The sequence below is a fragment of the Pungitius pungitius genome, chromosome 16, assembly GCF_949316345.1.
Source record: "Pungitius pungitius chromosome 16, fPunPun2.1, whole genome shotgun sequence".
NCBI lineage: Eukaryota > Metazoa > Chordata > Actinopteri > Perciformes > Gasterosteidae > Pungitius > Pungitius pungitius.
This window is the reverse complement of record NC_084915.1, coordinates 18,623,166-18,646,419: the sequence shown is the minus strand read 5'-3', so window position 1 is coordinate 18,646,419 and position 23,254 is coordinate 18,623,166. Positions and strand designations below refer to the sequence as shown.

The 23,254-nt window shown below is 45.9% G+C and overlaps 4 protein-coding genes and 2 non-coding genes across 7 annotated transcripts in view; 3 read left to right on the top strand and 3 right to left on the bottom strand.

Moving 5' to 3' along the window:
* The window catches only part of rhogb (ras homolog family member Gb), a 6,359-nt gene extending 5,940 nt beyond the window's left edge, over positions 1–419 (top strand). Inside the window, exon 4 of the mRNA XM_037467426.2 lies at positions 1–419. This exon is cut by the window's left edge and continues 29 nt beyond it. Coding sequence (XP_037323323.2) covers positions 1–247 — 247 coding nt within the window. The 3' untranslated portion in view covers positions 248–419.
* A 5,934-nt stretch (positions 420–6,353) lies between these two features.
* pgap2 (post-GPI attachment to proteins 2) lies at positions 6,354–9,261 on the bottom strand. Of its 2 annotated transcripts, none has more exons than XM_037467412.2 (6): positions 9,053–9,261; positions 8,308–8,475; positions 7,822–8,071; positions 7,638–7,744; positions 6,875–6,983; positions 6,354–6,792 (listed from the first exon to the last, which is right to left on the bottom strand). In XM_037467412.2, exons 2-6 carry the CDS (start codon positions 8,467–8,469, stop codon positions 6,662–6,664), a joined length of 759 nt encoding a protein of 252 aa, XP_037323309.2. In that variant the 5' UTR covers positions 8,470–8,475; positions 9,053–9,261; the 3' UTR covers positions 6,354–6,661. The 2 variants fall into 2 exon arrangements, with proteins under 2 accessions (XP_037323309.2, XP_037323310.2); XM_037467413.2 differs by having other exon boundaries at positions 6,875–6,980.
* Positions 9,262–9,357: 96 nt separating this feature from the next.
* timd4 (T cell immunoglobulin and mucin domain containing 4) lies at positions 9,358–16,789 on the top strand. Its single transcript, XM_037467410.2, has 8 exons — positions 9,358–9,914; positions 10,813–10,991; positions 13,122–13,284; positions 13,356–13,424; positions 14,006–14,085; positions 15,169–15,274; positions 15,358–15,391; positions 15,871–16,789. Exons 1-8 carry the CDS (start codon positions 9,758–9,760, stop codon positions 15,953–15,955), a joined length of 873 nt encoding a protein of 290 aa, XP_037323307.2. The 5' UTR covers positions 9,358–9,757; the 3' UTR covers positions 15,956–16,789.
* An 878-nt stretch (positions 16,790–17,667) lies between these two features.
* On the bottom strand, positions 17,668–17,740 carry trnav-cac (transfer RNA valine (anticodon CAC)). Its single transcript has one exon. It is a non-coding gene; the product is annotated as a tRNA-Val (tRNA).
* Positions 17,741–18,373: 633 nt separating this feature from the next.
* Positions 18,374–20,552, bottom strand: LOC119215321 (early growth response protein 1-like). Its single transcript, XM_037467396.2, has 2 exons — positions 19,823–20,552; positions 18,374–19,586 (listed from the first exon to the last, which is right to left on the bottom strand). The coding sequence occupies exons 1-2, from the start codon at positions 19,944–19,946 to the stop codon at positions 18,625–18,627; spliced, it is 1,086 nt and encodes a 361-aa protein (XP_037323293.2). The 5' UTR covers positions 19,947–20,552; the 3' UTR covers positions 18,374–18,624.
* A 673-nt stretch (positions 20,553–21,225) lies between these two features.
* On the top strand, positions 21,226–21,298 carry trnaa-agc (transfer RNA alanine (anticodon AGC)). The gene has a single exon. It is a non-coding gene; the product is annotated as a tRNA-Ala (tRNA).
* Positions 21,299–23,254: the final 1,956 nt, after the last annotated feature.

Sequence of the window (23,254 nt, the reverse complement as noted above, 5' to 3'; positions counted from 1 at the left end):
CCTTCTGGTGGGAACCAAGAGCGACCTGCGGAGCGACGGCGAGACGCAGCGGAAGCTGAAGGAGCAGAACCAGGCGCCCGTGGGCCACCAGCAGGGCGCCGCCCTCGCACGCCACATCCACGCCGCGCGCTACCTGGAGTGCTCCGCCCTCAACCAGGACGGCATCAAAGACGTGTTCTCCGAGGCCGTGAGGGCCTTCCTCGACCCGCAGCCCGCCGTCCAGAAGAAGCACTGCGTCCTGCTGTAAGGGGGCGGAGCCTCCTCAGGGTCTTCTTAGAGGTTTATCTTTGAGGGGGAAGGGAGGAAAGTTGTGGGCTATGTGGGACTCACGGGTCCAGGTCTGGGTCTGGGGGGGCGAGTGTTAATTTAAAGCATTTCTGATGAACTGTAAAAAAAAAAAAATTAAAATCAAGATGAAACTCCAACGTAATCTTTTGTTTTATATGTTGTCAGAGGTCACTAAGGTCACTAAGGTCACTAAGGTCACTGAGCATCTAATCCTCAATGCTCTTCTGTTCAAACCTCCCACTGTGTCACGTGTTCAGAACCCGCTGGAACGCCATCACGAGGCTCAATGAGCTCCTCCACACATTTCAACACAAAGTTTAAATATATACAATATAACAATTGAAAAGTTATAGAATAGGATATATATATATATATATATATATACAGTATATACATATATATATATATATATATGTATATACAGTATATACATATATATATATATATATATGTATCCTATTCTATAACTTTTCAATTGTTAAAACGTGTTTAGATGTATTCGTCACATTATAATCTTCTGGAACTTTGCTTCAAGAAATTTCTCCAACTGGACCTCTTCACATTTTAGTGGAAGACCTTTGGTCTATGTGGACCAGGCTCAGTGTAGACCTGATCCTCTATGTGGACCAGGCTCAGTGTAGACCTGATCCTCTATGTGGACCAGGCTCAGTGTAGACCTGATCCTCTATGTGGACCAGGCTCAGTGTAGACCTGATCCTCTATGTGGACTAGGCTCAGTGTAGACCTGATCATCTATGTGGACCAGGCTCAGTGTAGACCTGATCCTCTATGTGGACCAGGCTCAGTGTAGACCTGATCCTCTATGTGGACCAGGCTCAGTGTAGACCTGATCCTCTATGTGGACCAGGCTCAGTGTAGACCTGATCCTCTATGTGGACTAGGCTCAGTGTAGAACTGATCCTCTATGTGGACCAGGCTCAGTGTAGACCTGATCCTCTATGTGGACCAGGCTCAGTGTAGACCTGATCCTCTATGTGGACCAGGCTCAGTGTAGACCTGATCCTCTATGTGGACCAGGCTCAGTGTAGAACTGATCCTCTATGTGGACCAGGCTCAGTGTAGACCTGATCCTCTATGTGGACCAGGCTCAGTGTAGACCTGATCCTCTATGTGGACCAGGCTCAGTGTAGACCTGATCCTCTATGTGGACCAGGCTCAGTGTAGACCTGATCCTCTATGTGGACCAGGCTCAGTGTAGACCTGATCCTCTATGTGGACCAGGCTCAGTGTAGACCTGATCCTCTATGTGGACTAGGCTCAGTGTAGACCTGATCATCTATGTGGACCAGGCTCAGTGTAGACCTGATCCTCTATGTGGACCAGGCTCAGTGTAGACCTGATCCTCTATGTGGACCAGGCTCAGTGTAGACCTGATCCTCTATGTGGACCAGGCTCAGTGTAGACCTGATCCTCTATGTGGACTAGGCTCAGTGTAGAACTGATCCTCTATGTGGACCAGGCTCAGTGTAGACCTGATCCTCTATGTGGACCAGGCTCAGTGTAGACCTGATCCTCTATGTGGACCAGGCTCAGTGTAGACCTGATCCTCTATGTGGACCAGGCTCAGTGTAGACCTGATCCTCTATGTGGACTAGGCTCAGTGTAGACCTGATCCTCTATGTGGACCAGGCTCAGTGTAGACCTTATCCTCTATGTGGACCAGGCTCAGTGTAGACCTGATCCTCTATGTGGACCAGGCTCAGTGTAGACCTGATCCTCTATGTGGACTAGGCTCAGTGTAGAACTGATCCTCTATGTGGACCAGGCTCAGTGTAGACCTGATCCTCTATGTGGACCAGGCTCAGTGTAGACCTGATCCTCTATGTGGACCAGGCTCAGTGTAGACCTGATCCTCTATGTGGACCAGGCTCAGTGTAGACCTGATCCTCTATGTGGACCAGGCTCAGTGTAGACCTGATCCTCTATGTGGACCAGGCTCAGTGTAGACCTGATCCTCTATGTGGACCAGGCTCAGTGTAGACCTGATCCTCTATGTGGACCAGGCTCAGTGTAGACCTGATCCTCTATGTGGACTAGGCTCAGTGTAGAACTGATCATCTATGTGGACCAGGCTCAGTGTAGACCTGATCCTCTATGTGGACCAGGCTCAGTGTAGACCTTATCCTCTATGTGGACCAGGCTCAGTGTAGACCTTATCCTCTATGTGGACCAGGCTCAGTGTAGACCTGATCCTCTATGTGGACCAGGCTCAGTGTAGACCTTATCCTCTATGTGGACCAGGCTCAGTGTAGACCTGATCCTCTATGTGGACCAGGCTCAGACAGGAAGTAGCTCAGTGGTGAAATGATCCGTAAATAGAAATGAGGAAGTTAAATAAACGGTTTACTGAGTGTTAACACGTTGTTATTGATGCATCACTTTAAAAGTGTATATAAATATATAATCTTTTTCAAATTAAGGGTTTAAATCCTCTGTTAAACCTTTTCAAAATTAAACAGTTCAATATTCAATATTGTTTTACATCTGAGAGGTACTTGTAGTTCTTTTTACTGTACTACATCTGAGAGGTAGATGTAGTACTTTAGAAGAAGAGGTTTCAGGAGTTTAAGAAACACCCTCAAAGCCACAAAGGCTTCAGGTCAAATAATAAAAGCACAAACACACCTGGGCTCAGAAGACACTTTAGTCTTTAACGTAACAGGATCTTATTGTGTTCACAAGTGGAAACTGATGCAGAGGATGAATGAATGAGGAAATGAAAGCTGGCTGTGTCATTGGCTGGCTGCTATCAGGGGGAGGGGCCTGTGAAAGAAGAACACCTGCTCCTGACCAGGGGCCTGTTTCAATAAGGAGGTTCAACCAACTCTGAGTTAAAACTTGAACTCTGAGTTGACTTACCCTGAGATGGGAAACTCTGAGTTTTCGGTTACAGAACAGCTGAAATGAGTTAGTTCAATCAACTCTGAGTTGACCTACTCTGAGTTAAGCGCGTGCACCACAACTATAAAAAGCCATTATCAATGGAGCGCAGATATTACGAGTCACCATGGCCACAGCGCCAGACAAAAAGAGGTCTTCATATTTTTCACCAGCAGAACTGGATGTGCTTATGCAAGCATATGGAGAGTACGAACATATATTTTAAAAAAAAGCAACACGGCTGCAGCGGCGAAGGACAGAGAGTTAGCTTGGGAGAAAATAGCTGCTCGAGTCAATGCGTAAGTTTACATTTGAATTACTGTTATACAGTGTTGTGTGTAATTAATTTCTATGTAATCTAAAAACTAATTTAATTCCGTAATTTAAAGTAAAATCTGATGTAATTGCATTTAATGCTGCATAAACTATAAAGCAATTCTGTATAAAACAATAGTGGATTTAACATCAAATTTAAAAGATATATTTTTTCAAGAATAGTTCATGCAATTGTATAATGTTTATTTGAAAGCATTAAAAGTGCAGTTTCTTGTCTCTCCTTGTATTGTTCAAGTGGTTGAAGTTGATATGGGATTTAGAAAGTAATTAGTAATAAGTAGACCAATACTTTCTAGAGATAGTCATTATTACATTAATCTAATTACACTGTTGAAGAAGCCAGTTGTAGTTAGTAATATAAGTGACTTGCCCAACTGTTATAATATCAGAAGTGAAACTGGAAGAACAGTGTGTTATTCAACCTAATTTTAATTTTCATGTAGGTGCAATCTTGCACATTAATACTGTGGATGGACCTCCTGTTGACATAGTCCGCTTCATTTTCGGAAGGTGCAATGATGGGAATATGTGTGCCATCAATGCATCCAACCACATTCGGAAATCCTAAAAGGAATTCTATTATTAGTTTACTTCCAGGGGTCGCAGCAATATGCTCTTAACTGAACGTCATTTATCAGGTTAGCCTCATTTAAACCGATTTATACATCACTGACCTGCAATCCTGTGAAACTCCTCTTTGATGGCTTTCACGGCTTTGTGCCCAGGAAACAGCACAAAAATTCGGAGAAAGCGCTTAAGAGCGAGGCACACTTTCCTTACAACTCTGCAAACAGTAGCCTTACTGATATGTTCTGCATCCCCAATGTTATACAGAAAACTACCATTTGCAAAGAAACGTAATGCAACGCAAAGCATCTGCTCGGATGTTAGAGCACGGCCGCGATGGCTGATGTTTCTGATGTAAGGATGGATGAGATTATGGATGTATCTTATTGACTGTAAAGAAAAACGGTACCGCTCAAATAAAAATGAATATGGATATGACAAAAAATCCACTCTGGGTCTCAAAATCCTCTCCCGACGTAAATGCAACTCCCTACGGATTAATGCAGCCTCTTCATCCACAGGATCGTCCATAAAAGGACATGCCATTTCATTCACTTGATTTGATGCGCTCTGCGTGACTGAAATGTGCGCAATGAATGAATACCGAAAGAATGAATGAGGTGATTAAATACCACTTCCTCTTTAAAAAAGGGGAGGAGACGAAATAAACTCTGGGTTCCCCGAAGAAAACCTGCTCCCGACCAGGTTAGGTTCACAGAGTAAGTTGCCATGGTAACTGACTCTGAGTATAAGTTAACTCTCTTTCTGAAACAGGCTTGACTTACTCTGCTTTCTCAGGTTTAACATACCTCCCATTCTGAAACAGAAAACTCAGAGTTTCCCTCATTTCAGGGTTAACATACTCAGAGTTTTCACTTAACCTCCTTTCTGAAACAGGCCCCAGGTGAGGTTCACAGGCTCAGTTACCATAGCGACTGACCCTGAGCTTTAGTTACCTCCCTTTCTGAAACAGACAAGTTTAGTTCAGGTATAAGTACTTGTTTTGGTAATCATTTACCTGTTGTGGTAGTTCTTGACGTGGTCATACTTGTACTTGTGGTAATAATACCTCGTAGATGGAGACAAACAGGAAGTTGACATAGTTCTTGGTTTTCATGTAAATAAACATATGTACACAGATTCACTCGATAATCATTACACATTCTAACCTCATTTCATAATTAAAAACATTCACGTTAATGAGCTTTTATTGTGAAACTCATACAGGAAGTGTAGGTTAATAAATCCTGAGCATTTCAAATCAGCTTCAGGCCTTTGAGGAAAATGCAGATTTCTTTCAGATTATGTTTTGATGTTTAAGGAATAGAAGCCGGACCCAATAAGGGAAAGAGTTTGTACTTCACATGTCGACAAGAAGGAATAAACTTTAGTGTTATTGTAAAATAAACCAGAGGAAGAGATTATTGACCTTTTGAGAAAAAAAGGGGAAAAAACTCCCGTTCAAGTTTAAGGCAAATTTACAAAATGCACTTTGTAGATTTCTGTGGTTTTTGATTCTTTATTTCAACCAGAGGATGAATTTGAGTCATCACACGTTGACATGGAGTCAGAAAAGAAACAAGCTGAATGAAGACAGACCTCACATCTTCTGTGTAGTGACCAGCAGGGGGCGACTCCTCTGCTCCCATAGACGTCTATGAGGAAATGACTCTACTTCTGTGTAGTGACCTCCAGGGGGCGACTCCTCTGCTCCCATAGACGTCTATGAGGAAATGACTCTACTTCTGTGTAGTGACCAGCAGGGGGCGACTCCTCTGCTCCTATAGACGTCTATGAGGAAATGACTCTACTTCTGTGTAGTGACCAGCAGGGGGCGACTCCTCTGCTCCCATAGACGTCTATGAGGAAATGACTCTACTTCTGTGTAGTGACCAGCAGGGGGCGACTCCTCTGCTCCTATAGACGTCTATGAGGAAATGACTCTACTTCTGTGTAGTGACCAGCAGGGGGCGACTCCTCTGCTCCTATAGACGTCTATGAGGAAATGACTCTACTTCTGTGTAGTGACCAGCAGGGGGCGACTCCTCTGCTCCCATAGACGTCTATGAGGAAATGACTCTACTTCTGTGTAGTGACCAGCAGGGGGCGACTCCTCTGCTCCCATAGACGTCTATGAGGAAATGACTCTACTTCTCTCTTGATTTATTCCCTCAGTAAACATTGTAAACATGAGTTTATGGTCTCAGTCTCTAGTTTCAAGTCTTCTTCAAAGCAGCATGATGTTCATTTAGTGAATGAAGGTCCATTTAGAGTCAAACTGACCATAAAGCAGGAAATGCTTTAGGGCGGGGCTAAACACTGATTGACAGGTCTCTACCAGAGACATATAGGTTCTCCTCAGTCCTTCTGTGGTCACTTACTGTTCTCTGGTTGAAGTCGACCTTCGCAAACAGATGATGGAACATCTTGGTATTACAGCTGAAGCTCATAAAAGAGTTAAACTATTACCAACATGACACAACGCTGCTTCGTAAGAAGGTTGAAGAACTCGGTGTTTGGGAATGAAAGTTTAATCTCCTCTGCAGCGCCTTCCAACCCGTGAGGTGCTTCAGTATCGCTTGTCCTCGGGGGGCGTGGCCACGATCACCTCTTTGCTCCCGAAGTCCCAGAAGGCCGTCATGTGGAAGGCCATGTTGGAGAAGACCACCAGGTACTCGAAGAGGGCGAACAGGGTGTAGACTGTAGAGCAGAGAGAGGCAGAGGGTGAGCTGTCGGAGGAGAACCCCCCCCCCCCCCCCCCCCCGGGCTCCTGACCCCTCACCTCCGGGCTCACAGTACTCGTTGTGGCGTCTGAAGAAGTATCCGGCGATCAGACAGCAGCTGACGTTAAACAGGAAGAGACGAAGCTTCCAGCGAAACGAGGCGATCTCCTTGAGACACAGAGAGGGTTAAACTCCTCCTGAATATGAAGTATGTATATACTATATATATATATATATAAGAAGTACACATATGACTACACATTTCTAATGAAAGATTCTCAAAAGTAAACACAAAAAGTACATCTTTGAGCTTGATAAAGTACTTGTAGTGTGTCCTTTGACGCGATTCACAACACAAGCAGCCAAACACCATTTAGGACGAGACAAAGCAACGCAGGAACAAGTGGATGAAGATCTGCACCCTGAGGAAACCTTCAGACTGTAAACAGGGGTTTGGATCCACTGTTGCTGTTCAAATGTGAAGAAACAGTGATTTGACTCTAATGATGTGACTTTGTAGAGTAGAAGGATTCCTTCTCTTGTACAACAGCAGCCACAATGGTGCTGAACACACAACTCAGCCCGATTAAACAGCTGTGTTCTGGTTGAATATCGCAGAGACGCAGCAGTTCAGGTCAAAGACGGGTTGATGTTCTAGTGGAGACTTTGGATTAGTTGTGTCGCCTCTTTTTAAACAAAGTCCACGTTGTTGTCGTACGCCCATTTGTTTATTCTAGAAATATCAGCTCATGACACGTGGGGTCACCGGTGGGTCTGAGGGACTAGAGGGACCTCCTCTGAGCAGGTGCCATGTGTGCTCACCTCTGGGTTCACGTAGTGTCTCCTGATCACCTGCCACAGCCTGCAGGTGAGCAGCATGTGCAGCAGCGAGCAGACGATGAACACGATGAAGGCGTTTTTATGAACGCCTGTGGAGATAAACGAGGGGTTTAGTGTGATCAGAGCGCCTTGAAGGACGCACCAAAGGACGCAGTGAAGGACGCACTGTAGGACTCGGTGGACGCCACGTAGGTGAGCAGCATCAGGCCCGTGTTCTCGGCGAGGCTGCAGAGGAGAACCAGCGCGCTCAGCAGCAGCTCCGGGAGCCGCAGGGCGAAGCGGGCGCGGTAGAAGGCGAAGTAGGCGGCGGACACCAAGTAGCGCGGCGCCGAGTGCAGGCCGACGCAGCAGCGCCACACGTAGCGCTCCGGGACGCGGCTGATGGCGGCGCTGATGGACGGGAGGTAGTTCGACACCTGAGGGACAAACGAGAGGGAACATCTCCCACATCACTATCCATAGGAAAGGTGCTTCAATGCTTCCTTTGGCAAGGAAACGTGTTCTTGTGACTTTCTGACCACAGGAAGATTCTCTAAACCCGTTTGTCGTGTCCTGACTCCTCGTGAACTCTGGTGCCACCTTTCCTTGACACGGTGACCTTTTCCTCAGAGGTCAAAGAGCAGTGGATAGGAAGGGACGCTAGGAGACTCACATGGCAGTGTGTGTAGGTGGCGTCCTCGTAGTGGTACACCAGCGACAGGAAGAGGCAGCCGAGGAGGCCGGTCAGAGGCAGCAGCACCGTCAGCACCGCCAAGCTGGTGAAGGGGAGCCGGAGGAGGGGCCTGTCCAGAGCGCCATGCGGCCCCGAGAGCATCCTGACCTGCAGGACCACAAGTACTACGAGTACTACGAGTACCTCGGAGAGGCAGTACGGTAACAGGTACTACGAGTACCTCTGAGATACAGTACAGTAACAGGTACTACGAGTACCTTTGAGATATAGTACAGTAACAGGTACTACGAGTACTACGAGTACCTCGGAGAGGCAGTACGGTAACAGGTACTACGAGTACCTCTGAGATACAGTACAGTAACAAGTACTACGAGTACCTCTGAGATACAGTACAGTAACAGGTACTACGAGTACCTCTGAGAGGCAGTACGGTAACAAGTACTACGAGTACCTCTGAGATACAGTACAGTAACAGGTACTACGAGGACTACGAGTACCTCTGAGAGGCAGTACAGTAACAAGTACTACGAGTACCTCTGAGTTGTAGTAAAATAACAAGTACAGTATTAGGCTGCAGAACTTTGGGAAACTTCAATTACGTAACGTTACATGTTACGTCATATGTGTCCTGTAGCAAATGACGTCAGGTCACATTATGGCGACGCTATCCTCGTGAGCTTTGAGCAGCAGCACAGGTGTCGCTTTGAGGACAATAAACACTCACCTTTACGGCTCCACGGGCTCGTGCGACCAGGTGCTCCGCTTCACGCGCATTTGTCCACCTTAAGCTCAAATTAAGCTAAGGCCAAAAAGTGGATCCGGTTAGCTTCGATAGCTAATGAGCTAACGTTAGCTAAGGATTCTGTCGGCTTTACATTTAAAAAAATATCTGAATCAAATATGAAACCGCTCAAAATAAATCTGTGGTCTATTTAATGTCCCCGACTGAATGTTGTTTTGTTTGTGCTATTTTTCTAACATTCTTTTCCGGCTCAAAATCACCAGCATCAGGTTAGCTACAACACGGCTACCAACTTCCGGCCCCGATAACCTTCAGAATAAAAGACTCTCCGTTATTTCACTGTGTGTGACTGTGTGAGTGTGTTACAGGCACACAGGCCTTTTAGAGTAATATTTCCTCTCATCACCTAAAATGTTTGATTCATTTAAGCTGATAAAACCACTTTGTTTAGACCTTAAATGTCCCACTATGTCAGATTAACAAGGGTTTACAGAAAGTTTGATGGAGGACAATGAAGACAAAAGCTACTGAGGAAACATTTGGATTGAAATAAACGGATGTTTTATGTTGTGACCAAAACAGAGAGTACTTTTAGTTTTCTTATATCTGAAAACAACAGACACACAGTGCGTCTCAGGCCCGTCCCTCGGCCCACAGAGACACACTGTGTTGTTGTTTAACTAGACAATGAGCACACTCACACACTCACACACACACACACACACACACACACACACACACACTCACTCACTCACTCACTCAGTCACACACAGGATGGCCGCCATCTCGGCTCGCCTCCGGCTTCGGACCTTCATCATCGTCGTCCTCCTCTTCGTCCTGTCAGGTGAGACAATGTGATGTCATCAGTTTGTTGGCTGTGCTGTGAGTCTCCGAGGGGAATGTTGTTGTGTATATTGTTGTTGTTCTGCTACACGTGTATCATTAGAACAGACAGAAGCAGTTCATTCAGTAAAATACCATTAGCAGGTTTATGATCTTTGATTTGATGTTTCTTTGCTCCTGGAGTTTTCTTCCATTAAGACGTCATCTCTCAATGTTTAATGTAACTTTGTACTTTTCTACTTCTGCAGTATTTACTGTCACAGAGTATTGTTATTTTGTGGTATTAGTGCCTTTACCGCATTTTCCACCTTGTGGTATTAATATTGTTACTGTATCTGGGTATTTATACTGGGAGATTAGTACTTTTACTGTAACAGTATTTTACTGTGTAGTTTTAGTACTTGTGTTTGACACTGTTATATTTATTTACAGTATTTGTAATACTATTACTCTGTAGTATTTGTACGTGTACTGTAATAGAGTATTTGTAGTTTGTGGTATTAGTACCTTAGATGGATGCTGAGTGACACTGTGCTTTGGTCTTCATCACAGTCGTGGTTGGATCTGTTGGACAGGAAGTGACATCATGAGGTCATCATTGTTATGAAAGGCAGTGTAGTTAGAAAATATTAACATTATATTATGAAGTAGTTCAGTAAATTACCTTAATTACTATCTGTCTGGTAAAAAGTAGGACACATTTACTCAAGTACTGCACTTAAATACACATTTAAGGAATATATAAAATAATATGTTTCGGTCTATAATCCCCTGAAACTTCTTTTATCTTGGACTAAATAGTTAATATATATTTTTTCTACTTACATAAAAATTATTTGGTTAATATATTTATGGTGCTGTATATGACAATTTAGTGAATATTACCTCTGTAATTGCAGTTGGACACTTTTTTCCCGTTAGTGGATTTAAAGTGGTGGAAGGGGGCGTGGCCTCTTTGTCCTGTCAGTACTCCGTGAAGCGGTTTGGTCTGAGCCGGGTCTGCTGGGGTCGTGGCTGCGGGACGTTCTGGTGCAACAACATCCTGGTGCAGACGGACGAGCACGGCGTCGTCTCCAAGGTCAGAAGATTCCTGCATTCTGTGTAGTGACCAGCAGGGGGCGACTCCTCTGCTCCCATAGACGTCTATGAGGAAATGACTCTACTTCTGTGTAGTGACCAGCAGGGGGCGACTGCTCTGCTCCCATAGACGTCTATGAGGAAATGACTCTACTTCTGTGTAGTGACCAGCAGGGGGCGACTCCTCTGCTCCCATAGACGTCTATGAGGAAATGACTCTACTTCTGTGTAGTGACCAGCAGGGGGCGACTGCTCTGCTCCCATAGACGTCTATGAGGAAATGACTCTACTTCTGTGTAGTGACCAGCAGGGGGCGACTCCTCTGCTCCCATAGACGTCTATGAGGAAATGACTCTACTTCTGTGTAGTGACCAGCAGGGGGCGACTCCTCTGCTCCCATAGACGTCTATGAGGAAATGACTCTACTTCTGTGTAGTGACCAGCAGGGGGCGACTGCTCTGCTCCCATAGACGTCTATGAGGAAATGACTCTACTTCTGTGTAGTGACCAGCAGGGGGCGACTGCTCTGCTCCCATAGACGTCTATGAGGAAATGACTCTACTTCTGTGTAGTGACCAGCAGGGGGCGACTCCTCTGCTCCCATAGACGTCTATGAGGAAATGACTCTACTTCTGTGTAGTGACCAGCAGGGGGCGACTCCTCTGCTCCCATAGACGTCTATGAGGAAATGACTCTACTTCTGTGTAGTGACCAGCAGGGGGCGACTGCTCTGCTCCCATAGACGTCTATGAGGAAATGACTCTACTTCTGTGTAGTGACCAGCAGGGGGCGACTCCTCTGCTCCCATAGACGTCTATGAGGAAATAACTCTACTTCTGTGTAGTGACCAGCAGGGGGCGACTCCTCTGCTCCCATAGACGTCTATGAGGAAATGACTCTACTTCTGTGTAGTGACCAGCAGGGGGCGACTCCTCTGCTCCCATAGACGTCTATGAGGAAATGACTCTACTTCTGTGTAGTGACCAGCAGGGGGCGACTGCTCTGCTCCCATAGACGTCTATGAGGAAATGACTCTACTTCTGTGTAGTGACCAGCAGGGGGCGACTCCTCTGCTCCCATAGACGTCTATGAGGAAATGACTCTACTTCTGTGTAGTGACCAGCAGGGGGCGACTGCTCTGCTCCCATAGACGTCTATGAGGAAATGACTCTACTTCTGTGTAGTGACCAGCAGGGGGCGACTCCTCTGCTCCCATAGACGTCTATGAGGAAATAACTCTACTTCTGTGTAGTGACCAGCAGGGGGCGACTCCTCTGCTCCCATAGACGTCTATGAGGAAATGACTCTACTTCTGTGTAGTGACCAGCAGGGGGCGACTCCTCTGCTCCCATAGACGTCTATGAGGAAATGACTCTACTTCTGTGTAGTGACCAGCAGGGGGCGACTCCTCTGCTCCCATAGACGTCTATGAGGAAATGACTCTACTTCTGTGTAGTGACCAGCAGGGGGCGACTCCTCTGCTCCCATAGACGTCTATGAGGAAATGACTCTACTTCTGTGTAGTGACCAGCAGGGGGCGACTCCTCTGCTCCCATAGACGTCTATGAGGAAATGACTCTACTTCTGTGTAGTGACCAGCAGGGGGCGACTCCTCTGCTCCCATAGACGTCTATGAGGAAATGACTCTACTTCTGTGTAGTGACCAGCAGGGGGCGACCCCTCTGCTCTTATAGACGTCTATGAGGAAATGACTCTACTTCTGTGTAGTGACCAGCAGGGGGCGACTCCTCTGCTCCCATAGACGTCTATGAGGAAATGACTCTACTTCTGTGTAGTGACCAGCAGGGGGCGACTCCTCTGCTCCCATAGACGTCTATGAGGAAATGACTCTACTTCTGTGTAGTGACCAGCAGGGGGCGACTCCTCTGCTCCCATAGACGTCTATGAGGAAATGACTCTACTTCTCTTTCGATTTATTCCCTCAGTAAACATACCATATGTTATAAACAGACCATGAAGCAGGGGATGACTTAAGGCGGGGCTGATTGACATGTCTTTACCAGAAACGTACACCGTGTATCCTCTTAAATCCACATATGGTCACTTCCTATTCACTGGTTGATAAAAAACAACATGGCGGCGATCGGATCCTTGACCCCTGATGCTGCAGGTTGCGGATCGTTACCGGCTGACGGGGGACGTCCTGGACGGACAGATGGACCTGGACATCCTGAGCGTGAGGCGGACGGACAGCGGGCCGTACTGCTGCAGGGTGGACGTGGACGGGATCTTCAATGACAAGAAGGTGATCATGAACCTGAGGGTGGTCCAAGGTGAGTCCTCCACAGGTGGACCTCTGTCCTCACTGAACGTTCAATCAGAATGATGTTCTCCTGCTCCTCAGCTCCAGTGGCCAGTTCTCCTCCACAAGCACCAGCAACGGCACCCACAACGACCGGTGACATCTCCACAGGTGAGTCATGGATCCACCTGCTGGTCCCAGAGACTCAGCAATCAGCCACAGAGATACAACCAACGTTTTCCATTGAAATCAATGGGACGAGACGCTGTTTGTAAATGTTGCCACGGCGGCAGTAACCTTTGTTTAAGTCTTCTTTCATCAGACAAGTGACAACCTTCTGCAGCTGGTTTTCTGAAGCAGGTGTAGCATGCAGGAAAATGCGGGTTAACTAGCAGAGAGCCACCAATCTAGCTTAACTGGCTAACTCTGCCTTGCTTCAATGCTACACTGATTACATACAAACGAGTTCAACCCTGTCACGCTGCAAAAAGACAATCAAACGAGCTAATTGGCTACTTGGCTAACAAGCTGACTAGCTAATTAACTTTGCTAATAAACTTTGCTCACTTTGTCCCGGCGGTTGTATTTCGTTTCTAATTCATATGACTTTAGCATCGAGCAAATGTCTGATTAAGGCGTGAACTATTTGGGTGTTTTACAACTAATTATCAGAGTTTCCCTCCACTCTGCAGTAGAAGAAAAGAACAAATCATGAGTTGGTTTTAAGTGTCTTTGTGTCTATTTCGATGCAGTAAACTGGAAGACGCTGTTGTCATCTCAGCTGGACCTTTTGAGGAGGAACTCCACGATGCTGCGCTCCGACACCGTTACAGTGAGTCATTCTGTGTGGTGACCAGCAGGGGGCGACTCCTCTGCTCCCATAGACGTCTATGAGGAAATGACTCTACTTCTGTGTAGTGACCAGCAGGGGGCGACTCCTCTGCTCCCATAGACGTCTATGAGGAAATGACAATACTTCTGTGTAGTGACCAGCAGGGGGCGACTCCTCTGCTCCCATAGACGTCTATGAGGAAATGACTCTACTTCTGTGTGGTGACCAGCAGGGGGCGACTCCTCTGCTCCCATAGACGTCTATGAGGAAATGACTCTACTTCTGTGTAGTGACCAGCAGGGGGCGACTCCTCTGCTCCCATAGACGTCTATGAGGAAATGACTCTACTTCTGTGTAGTGACCAGCAGGGGGCGACTCCTCTGCTCCCATAGACGTCTATGAGGAAATGACTCTACTTCTGTGTAGTGACCAGCAGGGGGCGACTCCTCTGCTCCCATAGACGTCTATGAGGAAATGACTCTACTTCTGTGTAGTGACCAGCAGGGTGCGACTGCTCTGCTCCCATAGACGTCTATGAGGAAATGACTCTACTTCTGTGTAGTGACCAGCAGGGGGCGACTCCTCTGCTCCCATAGACGTCTATGAGGAAATGACAATACTTCTGTGTAGTGACCAGCAGGGGGCGACTCCTCTGCTCCCATAGACGTCTATGAGGAAATGACAATACTTCTGTGTAGTGACCAGCAGGGGGCGACTCCTCTGCTCCCATAGACGTCTATGAGGAAATGACTCTACTTCTGTGTAGTGACCAGCAGGGGGCGACTCCTCTGCTCCCATAGACGTCTATGAGGAAATGACTCTACTTCTCTCTTGATTTACTCCCTCAGTAATCTGTTAATGTCTTCACATTTTATGGCTATACCGCTAACAGGAGCTGCTAATTTCTAATTCTTTTATTGGAAACAATTTAACACAATATATCGATGCTTATGGGAGAATGGAGCAGAGCTTTTGTTCTGCTGATGGCTTTAAATCAAATAAATAAATAAATAGACCAAACTGCACATAAACAGGATCATTTGGGTATTGGAGTCTAACAGTTGTCTGTGTCTCTTCTGGGAGGTGGACGACTCTTCTCTCTCCCTCCACATCAACGTTCCCGTCCTCTTTCTCTCCGTCACGTTGCTGTTCGTCTTGGCTGCCGGCTTCCTCTTTCTGGCCTTCAAACGTACATTTTTACTTTCCATAGAAACCAGAAGGTTTATTTTTATAACATACATGACATTCCCAACCTCTCGTCTCCATCTGCAGGTGGGATTTACGGACGAGCCGTGAGAAACATCTGGTGAGTCAAACCCCGGCCAGTTGTTGGCGAGCTTGTGGCATGAGTTGCATTGTGGGTAGGTTTTGGAGCATTGAGACAAACGACCACTCTTCCTCTTATTGGCTACTGAGCGCTAACCGCTAACCACTGTTGTTAGCGTCACTCATCTAATAGCGTTATATTGACCAATTAGTTTTGAAGGAAACAAATCAACTGTAGAAATCATGTTCATCGATAATATGGTGGCCTGATGAAGGTTTGGGTTAGTTACTACCGTTACTTTATTATTATTATTTATAATAATAATATTAATAACGGATATAATGGTAATGTAACATTATTTTAAATAATAATCATATTGATTGTAATAATAATAATAGTAACTGTATTCATATCAATATTACAAATAATAACATTAAACATGATAATAACAACAGCTATTCTCCATCCATTGAAGTGAAAATATGTGACTGCAGCTGACCTTTGACCTTCTGCTGCAGCTTGTCCTCTGAAGAACCTCCTCACATCATCTATGAGATCCGGATGAGGAGACCCGTACAGGAGAACATCTACAGCCTTGACTAGAACACATCGGGTTCAATCAATCACGCGCTCCCATCCGACACCACGGAATGGTCCCAATTCTCTGTTACTGGGTAAATTATGTAAAAGTACTTCTATAGTCAAAGTACCAAAGGTAAAAGGACTCATATTGTTTATAGTGTACATTTGAAAGTAAATGTGTTAAAATAAGGGAGTACTTAAGAATCATTTTGAAGTACTTGCATAATACTTCACTTAAGTATTTCCATTAAACTTAACATCCTTAAAACAACTAATAAGCTATAATGTATTATTAGGTAGTTACCAGCCTTAATATTATGTGTATAAAGTAGTTCAAATGATCTCCAGCTTTTTTAACATCTCGGCCGCCATCATCATCTTAATGACTTCAAATATTTACTTTAGTTTGATCAATAATAATAATAATATGTCATCACTTTACTTTGGTTTTGATTGAATCTAAAATCTGGAAATATATCCTAAATAAATCAAATCAATACTAAAGTAGAGTGAAAGTACTTTGAACTACGACAACTGAAAGATGTGATTTACTTCTTGGTTGTTGAATAGTTCACCGACTTTTTGTGTAACAGAATTCTGTGATTTATTATTTGATCGTGTATGAGTGAACAAATGTTAAGTCTGTGTGTTTTGTGACATCACGATGACCTCATACTCTAAGGTGTGAGGTCATCCGTTCCACATTGAGTCCAAGTGGACGTTTACGTCTTTTGAAGACAAAAGATCTGAACTTGTAAAGATGCTGCTGTAAAATGTATTTTATTATTGTTTCCTGTATTTATTAACGCCTCCAAAACCAGCTGAATAAACAACAATCACCACGTCTGCCTTCCTGAGGTACTTGTACTTTACTGAAGTTTTTCCATCTCACGCAAAATCATGACGCTTTTTAAAAAGTCATTAAAATTAGCTCCATCTTTGATGACTAAACTGTCCCAAATAATAACTTTTAGCAACTTTTACAGTTTTTAAGTTTTCTTTCTTATTACAAATGCTTTTTTGGGGAGTAAATAGATCACATAACTGCAGCATCATGATTCATATGTGACGATGGGTTTATCGCCTGGATCATACTGTCGGTGTCTCACGTCGTTATTCATCCCTCGTGGTCGTCGGGTCCGTTTCAAGAAGCGGGTTTTGAGGTATTATTGTGATTTGAATATTAGGAAGTATAGTTTACTCCACTGCAATAAATGAAGTGAAAGGAATGAATCTACCAGGAGGAGCAGGAAGCGTCTTCTGTTTGCATTTGACCTGGTTGATGTCGAAGCCAAATCAGAGATCATAATCATGTTCATGTGATCTGTTGCTCTCCATGTTTGAGTGGATTGCTGAAGGTCCAAAGGGGAAACGGCGCCGCCTGCTGCTGTAAACCTCGAGCTGCATTGAGTCGTGGGCGCAAAGGATTGTGGGGAATCCTGCAAGCAACGGAGGACTTGACAAAGATGGTAAAAGCGCAAAATGAGGCTCCTTTTACTAAATAACCGCTCAGTTCAGTCCAAGTTTCTTAGAATGATGTTGCTGATTTTAAGGTGTATTTTAAAGCTCTGAAGGTGAGACTTTGACCCGGAAATCAGATCAGATCGGCTAGAGTCAAAATGTTTAAACAGAGCTGAGCTTTTATCTTTACTGCACTTTTACTGTTATTTATCATGGTTCACATTGAAGTTCTGTAAAATCGATTCATGGAATTAAGTTCTGAAAACAATAAGTGTTTCCGCCCGGTTTCGAACCGGGGACCTTTCGCGTGTGAGGCGAACGTGATAACCACTACACTACGGAAACCGATGCTTTGGACTGAGAGTGTTTAGTATATAACAAATCATAATAGTTTGATCTGTAATCCCCATTAGAGGAGCAGAGACAGTTAAACATACTTGATTTACTAGTACGGTACCGCATCACGTGTGTACCTGTACAACAGTTACTACAGGTGACAACTGACACGCACGCAAGCAGAAGCACGCGCACACTGTCCTGTTTCACCCGTCGCTCCGGTCTGTCTACTCTACGTCACAGCTTGGCCGATTCCATCACGCACACACATGCACGCGGAGGGCTCGGCAGCAGGAAGCTCCTAATATGGTCACGTCCGCTGCAGTGACAGGAAATACCATATTTGGGCTTTTACTTTGTTGTTCCTGCTGAGAGCTGCGGGTGACAAAGTCTGATCTGATTGGCTGAACCACGTGCTCCAGAATACAGCTTTCAAATGGACAAAATTCCCTGAAAAACTGTTATTTTAAATTCTAGAATAGTTACATAAATTCTAAATAGTTCTAGAATAGTTACATAAGTAATATACCTAAATGTGAGTGTTTGTGTTTATAATCATTCAATATAAATATGAACACAATCCCACTGTCGCCTGTCTCACACGGTCTTCTTCATCTCACAGTAAATAAATTAAAGCACCAGCAGAGTTTTGACATTTTATTCTCGTGACTTGATGTAAAAACACGTTGAGTATAAAAACATGAAAAAAGTCTTCGAACCTACTCAGTAGGTACACGTTCATGTACTTTATACCACATGTAGCACACCTTCCTGTACATTACACTACATTTAGACATTATGTACACTTATAAAGGTACTCTGCTCTGGCTCAGGTTCATGTGTTTGACCTTTGACCCGGTTCGTTCACACAAGGGCGGAGTTCCAGTTCGAGGTCAAAGGTCACGGTGAACGTTGGACTGAGGACTGCCCACTGGGGAGGAGCAGGAGGAAGAGGTGAAGCAGAGGGAGGGGGAGGAATAGGAGGAGCAGGGGGAGGAGTAGGGGCGGGGGCGGGGCCCGCTGACGGAAGAGGCGGAGCTCCGGCGCTCCCGCTGCTTCTGGTGGATCTTGGCGTGGCGCTTGCGCTCGTCGCTGCGGGCGAACTTGCGGCAGCACTCGCTGCAGGCGAAGGGCTTCTCCCCGGTGTGCGTGCGGATGTGCGTGGTCAGGTGGTCGCTGCGGCTGAAGCTGCGCATGCAGATGCGGCACTGGAACGGCCTCTGGCCCGTGTGCACGCGCACGTGACGCGTCAGCTCGTCGGAGCGCGAGAAGCGCCGATCGCAGCCGTCAGCCGGGCAGGGGTACGGGCGCTCGTGCGGCGGCGTTCTGCACGGCCGCCCGGTGGGGGACTTTCTCGCCCGACCCGGTGTGGGCGCTGTGGTCCGGTGGGCGGGGCCTCTGGGCTGACTCTGCGAAGAGAAGGCTTGAATGGCAGAAAGCGGCGTGAGCGGCTTCGGACAGAGGTCGCTGTGCTGATAGTCGGGAAGCATCTGCCCCACCTGGGAGGGCGGGTAGGCGGGGGGGGAGACCTGCGGCGGGAAGGCCTGGTGGGCCGGCTGGGAGTCGACGGGGGGGGTGAAGAGGTCGGAACCGCCGTCAGACGTGTATGTCGGCGTGGCGGAGAAGACAGAGGTGACGTCATCGGAGGTGGAGCTAAAGATCGGCGGCGATGACATCACTGACGATGACAAGCGAGAGAGGGAGGCGCCGCAGGCCGCAGGGGGGGGGACAGCGACCAACCCTGTGAAGAGGCTGAGGAGAGGCTCCGCCCACAGGCCGGTACAGGAGGCGGGCTCGAAGCTGAAGCGACCGCTGTAGGCCTGAGGGGAGAAGCCCTGGTCCAGGTCCACAGAGTCTGAGACAGAACCACAGAAGAAGAAGAAGAAGTGATCAGCTGGTCTGCTGCGCTCTGATTGGCTGCAGATGATTAGGTTAACATTAAAACTTAGAAGTTCAAGATAAAAAATAAGATTGTTATTTACTGCTTTTTTTTATATTTAACTGCAAACTATTGTGATTGTTTTGCATTAAATCAACCTGACTGGATTGAAGGAGACCATCATGAGTGAAAGTGAGATTTCTCCTCCTCACCTCCGCCCCGCTCCGCGCTCTGCAGCAGCATGAGCAGCTCCTCCAGCTGGGAGAAGTGCCCCTCCAGAGGGGAGGGGGGCGGCGGGAGGCCGGACAGCGGCAGCTCGGCTCTGGTCGCTGCCATCGGTCCGGTGGAGGAGGTGGTGGAAGAGCACCGCAGGACCGAGGGGATCCCGCTGCTGAGTCGGCGGAGAGGCGCTCTGTGCGGGATGCCTTATAGGAAGCCCACGCTGGAAGGGTCGAAGGCTCCGGGTCCCGCGTGGACGTGTAGAGATACCCCGGATGTTTGCGTGCACGGAGTGAGGTAAACAACGTGCACGGGTTTTCACGCGCCTCCCTGACAACTTGAACTTGGATGTGTCGCTTCCCTCAGCGAGGATCCGCCTTTATAAAGACTCCTGCGTGACGTAGCCTTCCTGACGCGGCGGGAGGAAAGCCCATATTTGGGCAGAGCGGAGGCGCATGCAGCCCGCTGCTCTCTTTGATCCCCCCGCAGCGGGACGGTCCCGGTAGAGTCCAGAATCCGGTCCCGATCGGTGGTCACCATCTCACAGCCGGACTGCAGCCGGTTAACGGGCAGCGGGGAGCCGCCGTGTCCGGAAACACGCGGAGACACGTCACAGCTCGGATCAGGCTCTGACGCGTCATCACTTCCTCGAGCCTTATTTGGGTGTTTTCCTGTCGGACTGCTGATCTGAGAGCGAGAGGAGGTACAAGTACTTTATCAGTACGTGGTGCAGTGGGACAAAAGTACTAGCTGAAATAAATGGAAAGCATCACAGTCTAAATGTACTCTGTTATTTAATAAAGCTCTCAATGAGAAGTATTATCAGACTCATAGTTTCAGTAACATGAGTATTAGTCAGAACCAAAACAGAAGAACCAAGAAAACAACAACAAACAATCAAAAACAAAGGGAAATATTTAACAGCTATGTTATCTTACATATATGTATATATTATATTTACATATCTGGACGGGTTGAATTTCTGCACACATAGGACATTGGACGTGGGTTGAAGATTGTGGTGATTAAGGGCATAAAGTGTTCGTCAGAGAGGGTAGAAGCTGCTCCTGGTTCTGCAACAGAGAACCGTTTGGGTGATGGTGGAGTAGATCAGGACCAGCAGCTCCTTCAAGGATACAAACTCAGAAGAACAAAAGACAGGGAAGTGCAATTTCATCTTACTTTACGCACGTAACTCTTCTCTGTTTGTTTATACTTCTACATTAAATGACATATTAATGAATATTAAAAAACACATCAGGTATAAATATTCATCATCGTAAAATAAGTACAGAGGAGCTTCATAGACTGAAACCAAACAAACCGACAAAGACGAAGCTGTCTGCAGACTTCACGTGGTGTCTATTTGAGGCCAGGAGCCACACAGCGTGCAGCAGGGGGATTAGCTCAGATGGTAGAGCGCTCGCTTAGCATGCGAGAGGTAGCGGGATCGATGCCCGCATCCTCCACTCCTTTTTAGCCAAACACGTGAGTTACGTGAGGTGTTATTTAATCGATTATTGGGATGAATATTATGTTTTTTAATAAATGTTTTTTTTCTACGTCTAAAAGAAATGTGTAATCACGTTAGACAGCGTGTATTATAGACACTGTTGTTTAATTGTTGAGGTTATTTTAAACACAAAACTACACATATGTGATCAGGAAACATTTATTACCAAAATATATACAAGGAATTTGACTTGGCGGTTGGCGCATAACATCAGACAGTTCGACAATGCACAACAAGACAACATAGTGCACGGAATAAAATATATAATAGAATATAATGCTTTGGGTTAGAATATAAGTTAGGGTTAAAACGTTTTTTAAAAGTTTAAAAATCTCTACAGAACAGTGTTGTGAGTGTGAAAGTGACAGGTGAGTGTGCATGTGCAGCGTGGAGGGAGTGACTGTGGGATGTCAGTCAGGGGGGGACCCGGCTCTGTTGATGAGCCTGACCGCTGATTGGAAGAAAGTTGTATTGGTGTGGCGGTCCTGATGGACCTCAGACTCCTGCCAGATGGAAGGGGCACAAACAGTTCATGTCCAGGGTGAGAGGGGTCAGCTACAATCTTTCTGGCCCGCTTCAAGGTCCTGGAAGCGAACAAGTCCTGGAGAGACGGCAGATTGCAGCCAATCACCCTCTCTGCAGAGTGGATGACAACCTGCCCTTGTCCTTGGCAGTGGCTGCAGCGTACCACATGGTGATGGAGGAGCAGAGGATGGACTCGGTGATGTAAGGAAGGTGGGACTTCCTGAAATCCACAACCATCTCCTCTGTCTTCATAACATTAATGAATGAAGCAAATTCACGGGGAGTAAACCCTTTAATGATGAATGATTCCACATCAGGAGAACAGTGTTGTTGGATCACTGTTGCTGCTGTTGGAGAAGAAGCAGATTCCTCCACACTTCTGTTTCGCCGGTCCGCTTTGCTTTGCTTTCCGCCAGCTGGAGCGCAGAGAATGGTATCGAACCACAGAGCCAGGTCTCCGTGAGTGAACATGTTGAATTCAACTCTAAATGAACGTGTACAGCACTTTTCTAGTCTCCTGACTAGGCTTCACCCATTCGCACCCATTCATGCACTAATGACAGGACCTACCATACACAGTGGCACCTGCCCATCAGTCACTAACATTCACACACACTGTAGTCACAGCTAGAGGAGCAATGCTGGGTGTTAGGTATGTTTCATTTAACGTGTTTGAAGTGCCAACAATGTCCCCACATTTAGCAGGACGTTTTCAAACCACGTCTTTTAGGGACACAGCGTTGTCCTCTGCAGACTGTGAGCCGCGCAGCGTAACGTTAGATGTTGAGATGGAAGTAGCCTAGCAGCTAGCTTAGCGTAGCAGTGTTTGCCACTGTCCCGTCTGTTTGACACGTGTTTGTTTTACTTCCGATGCAAAGAACTCTCTCCACATATTTCTCACATTAATTAATCGCAAAATACGAAAATCACCTTTAAAATGTTATATTGTAAGAACCCATTTTATTCTCAATAAATTAATACTAGTTATTTTCTCTTCACTGAAACCGTTTTGTAATATCATATAAATAAGATATTTATATTTCATTCTTTTCTGACAAACGACTTGATTAAACTGACTTTTAAAGTATCTCAATATCATATATACACACATATATTTAATAATGTAATAGTAATATAATCTATATATAATTCTGAAAATCATCAGATGTATTAATAAGTATTGATTTCCAGCTTAACAAACAATAACCACAGGACACCAGTTCTCCCCTTTCTTTGTAAAATATTTCTCAATAAACTTAGTTTATTCACAAACTGCTTTTTCAAATTTCCATGTCGTCATTGTTCTTTTTTCCCATCACATACAATAAAAAACATTTCTAAAAGACCAGAGTCTCTGTACACGCCCTCTTAACCAGATGAGAAATAT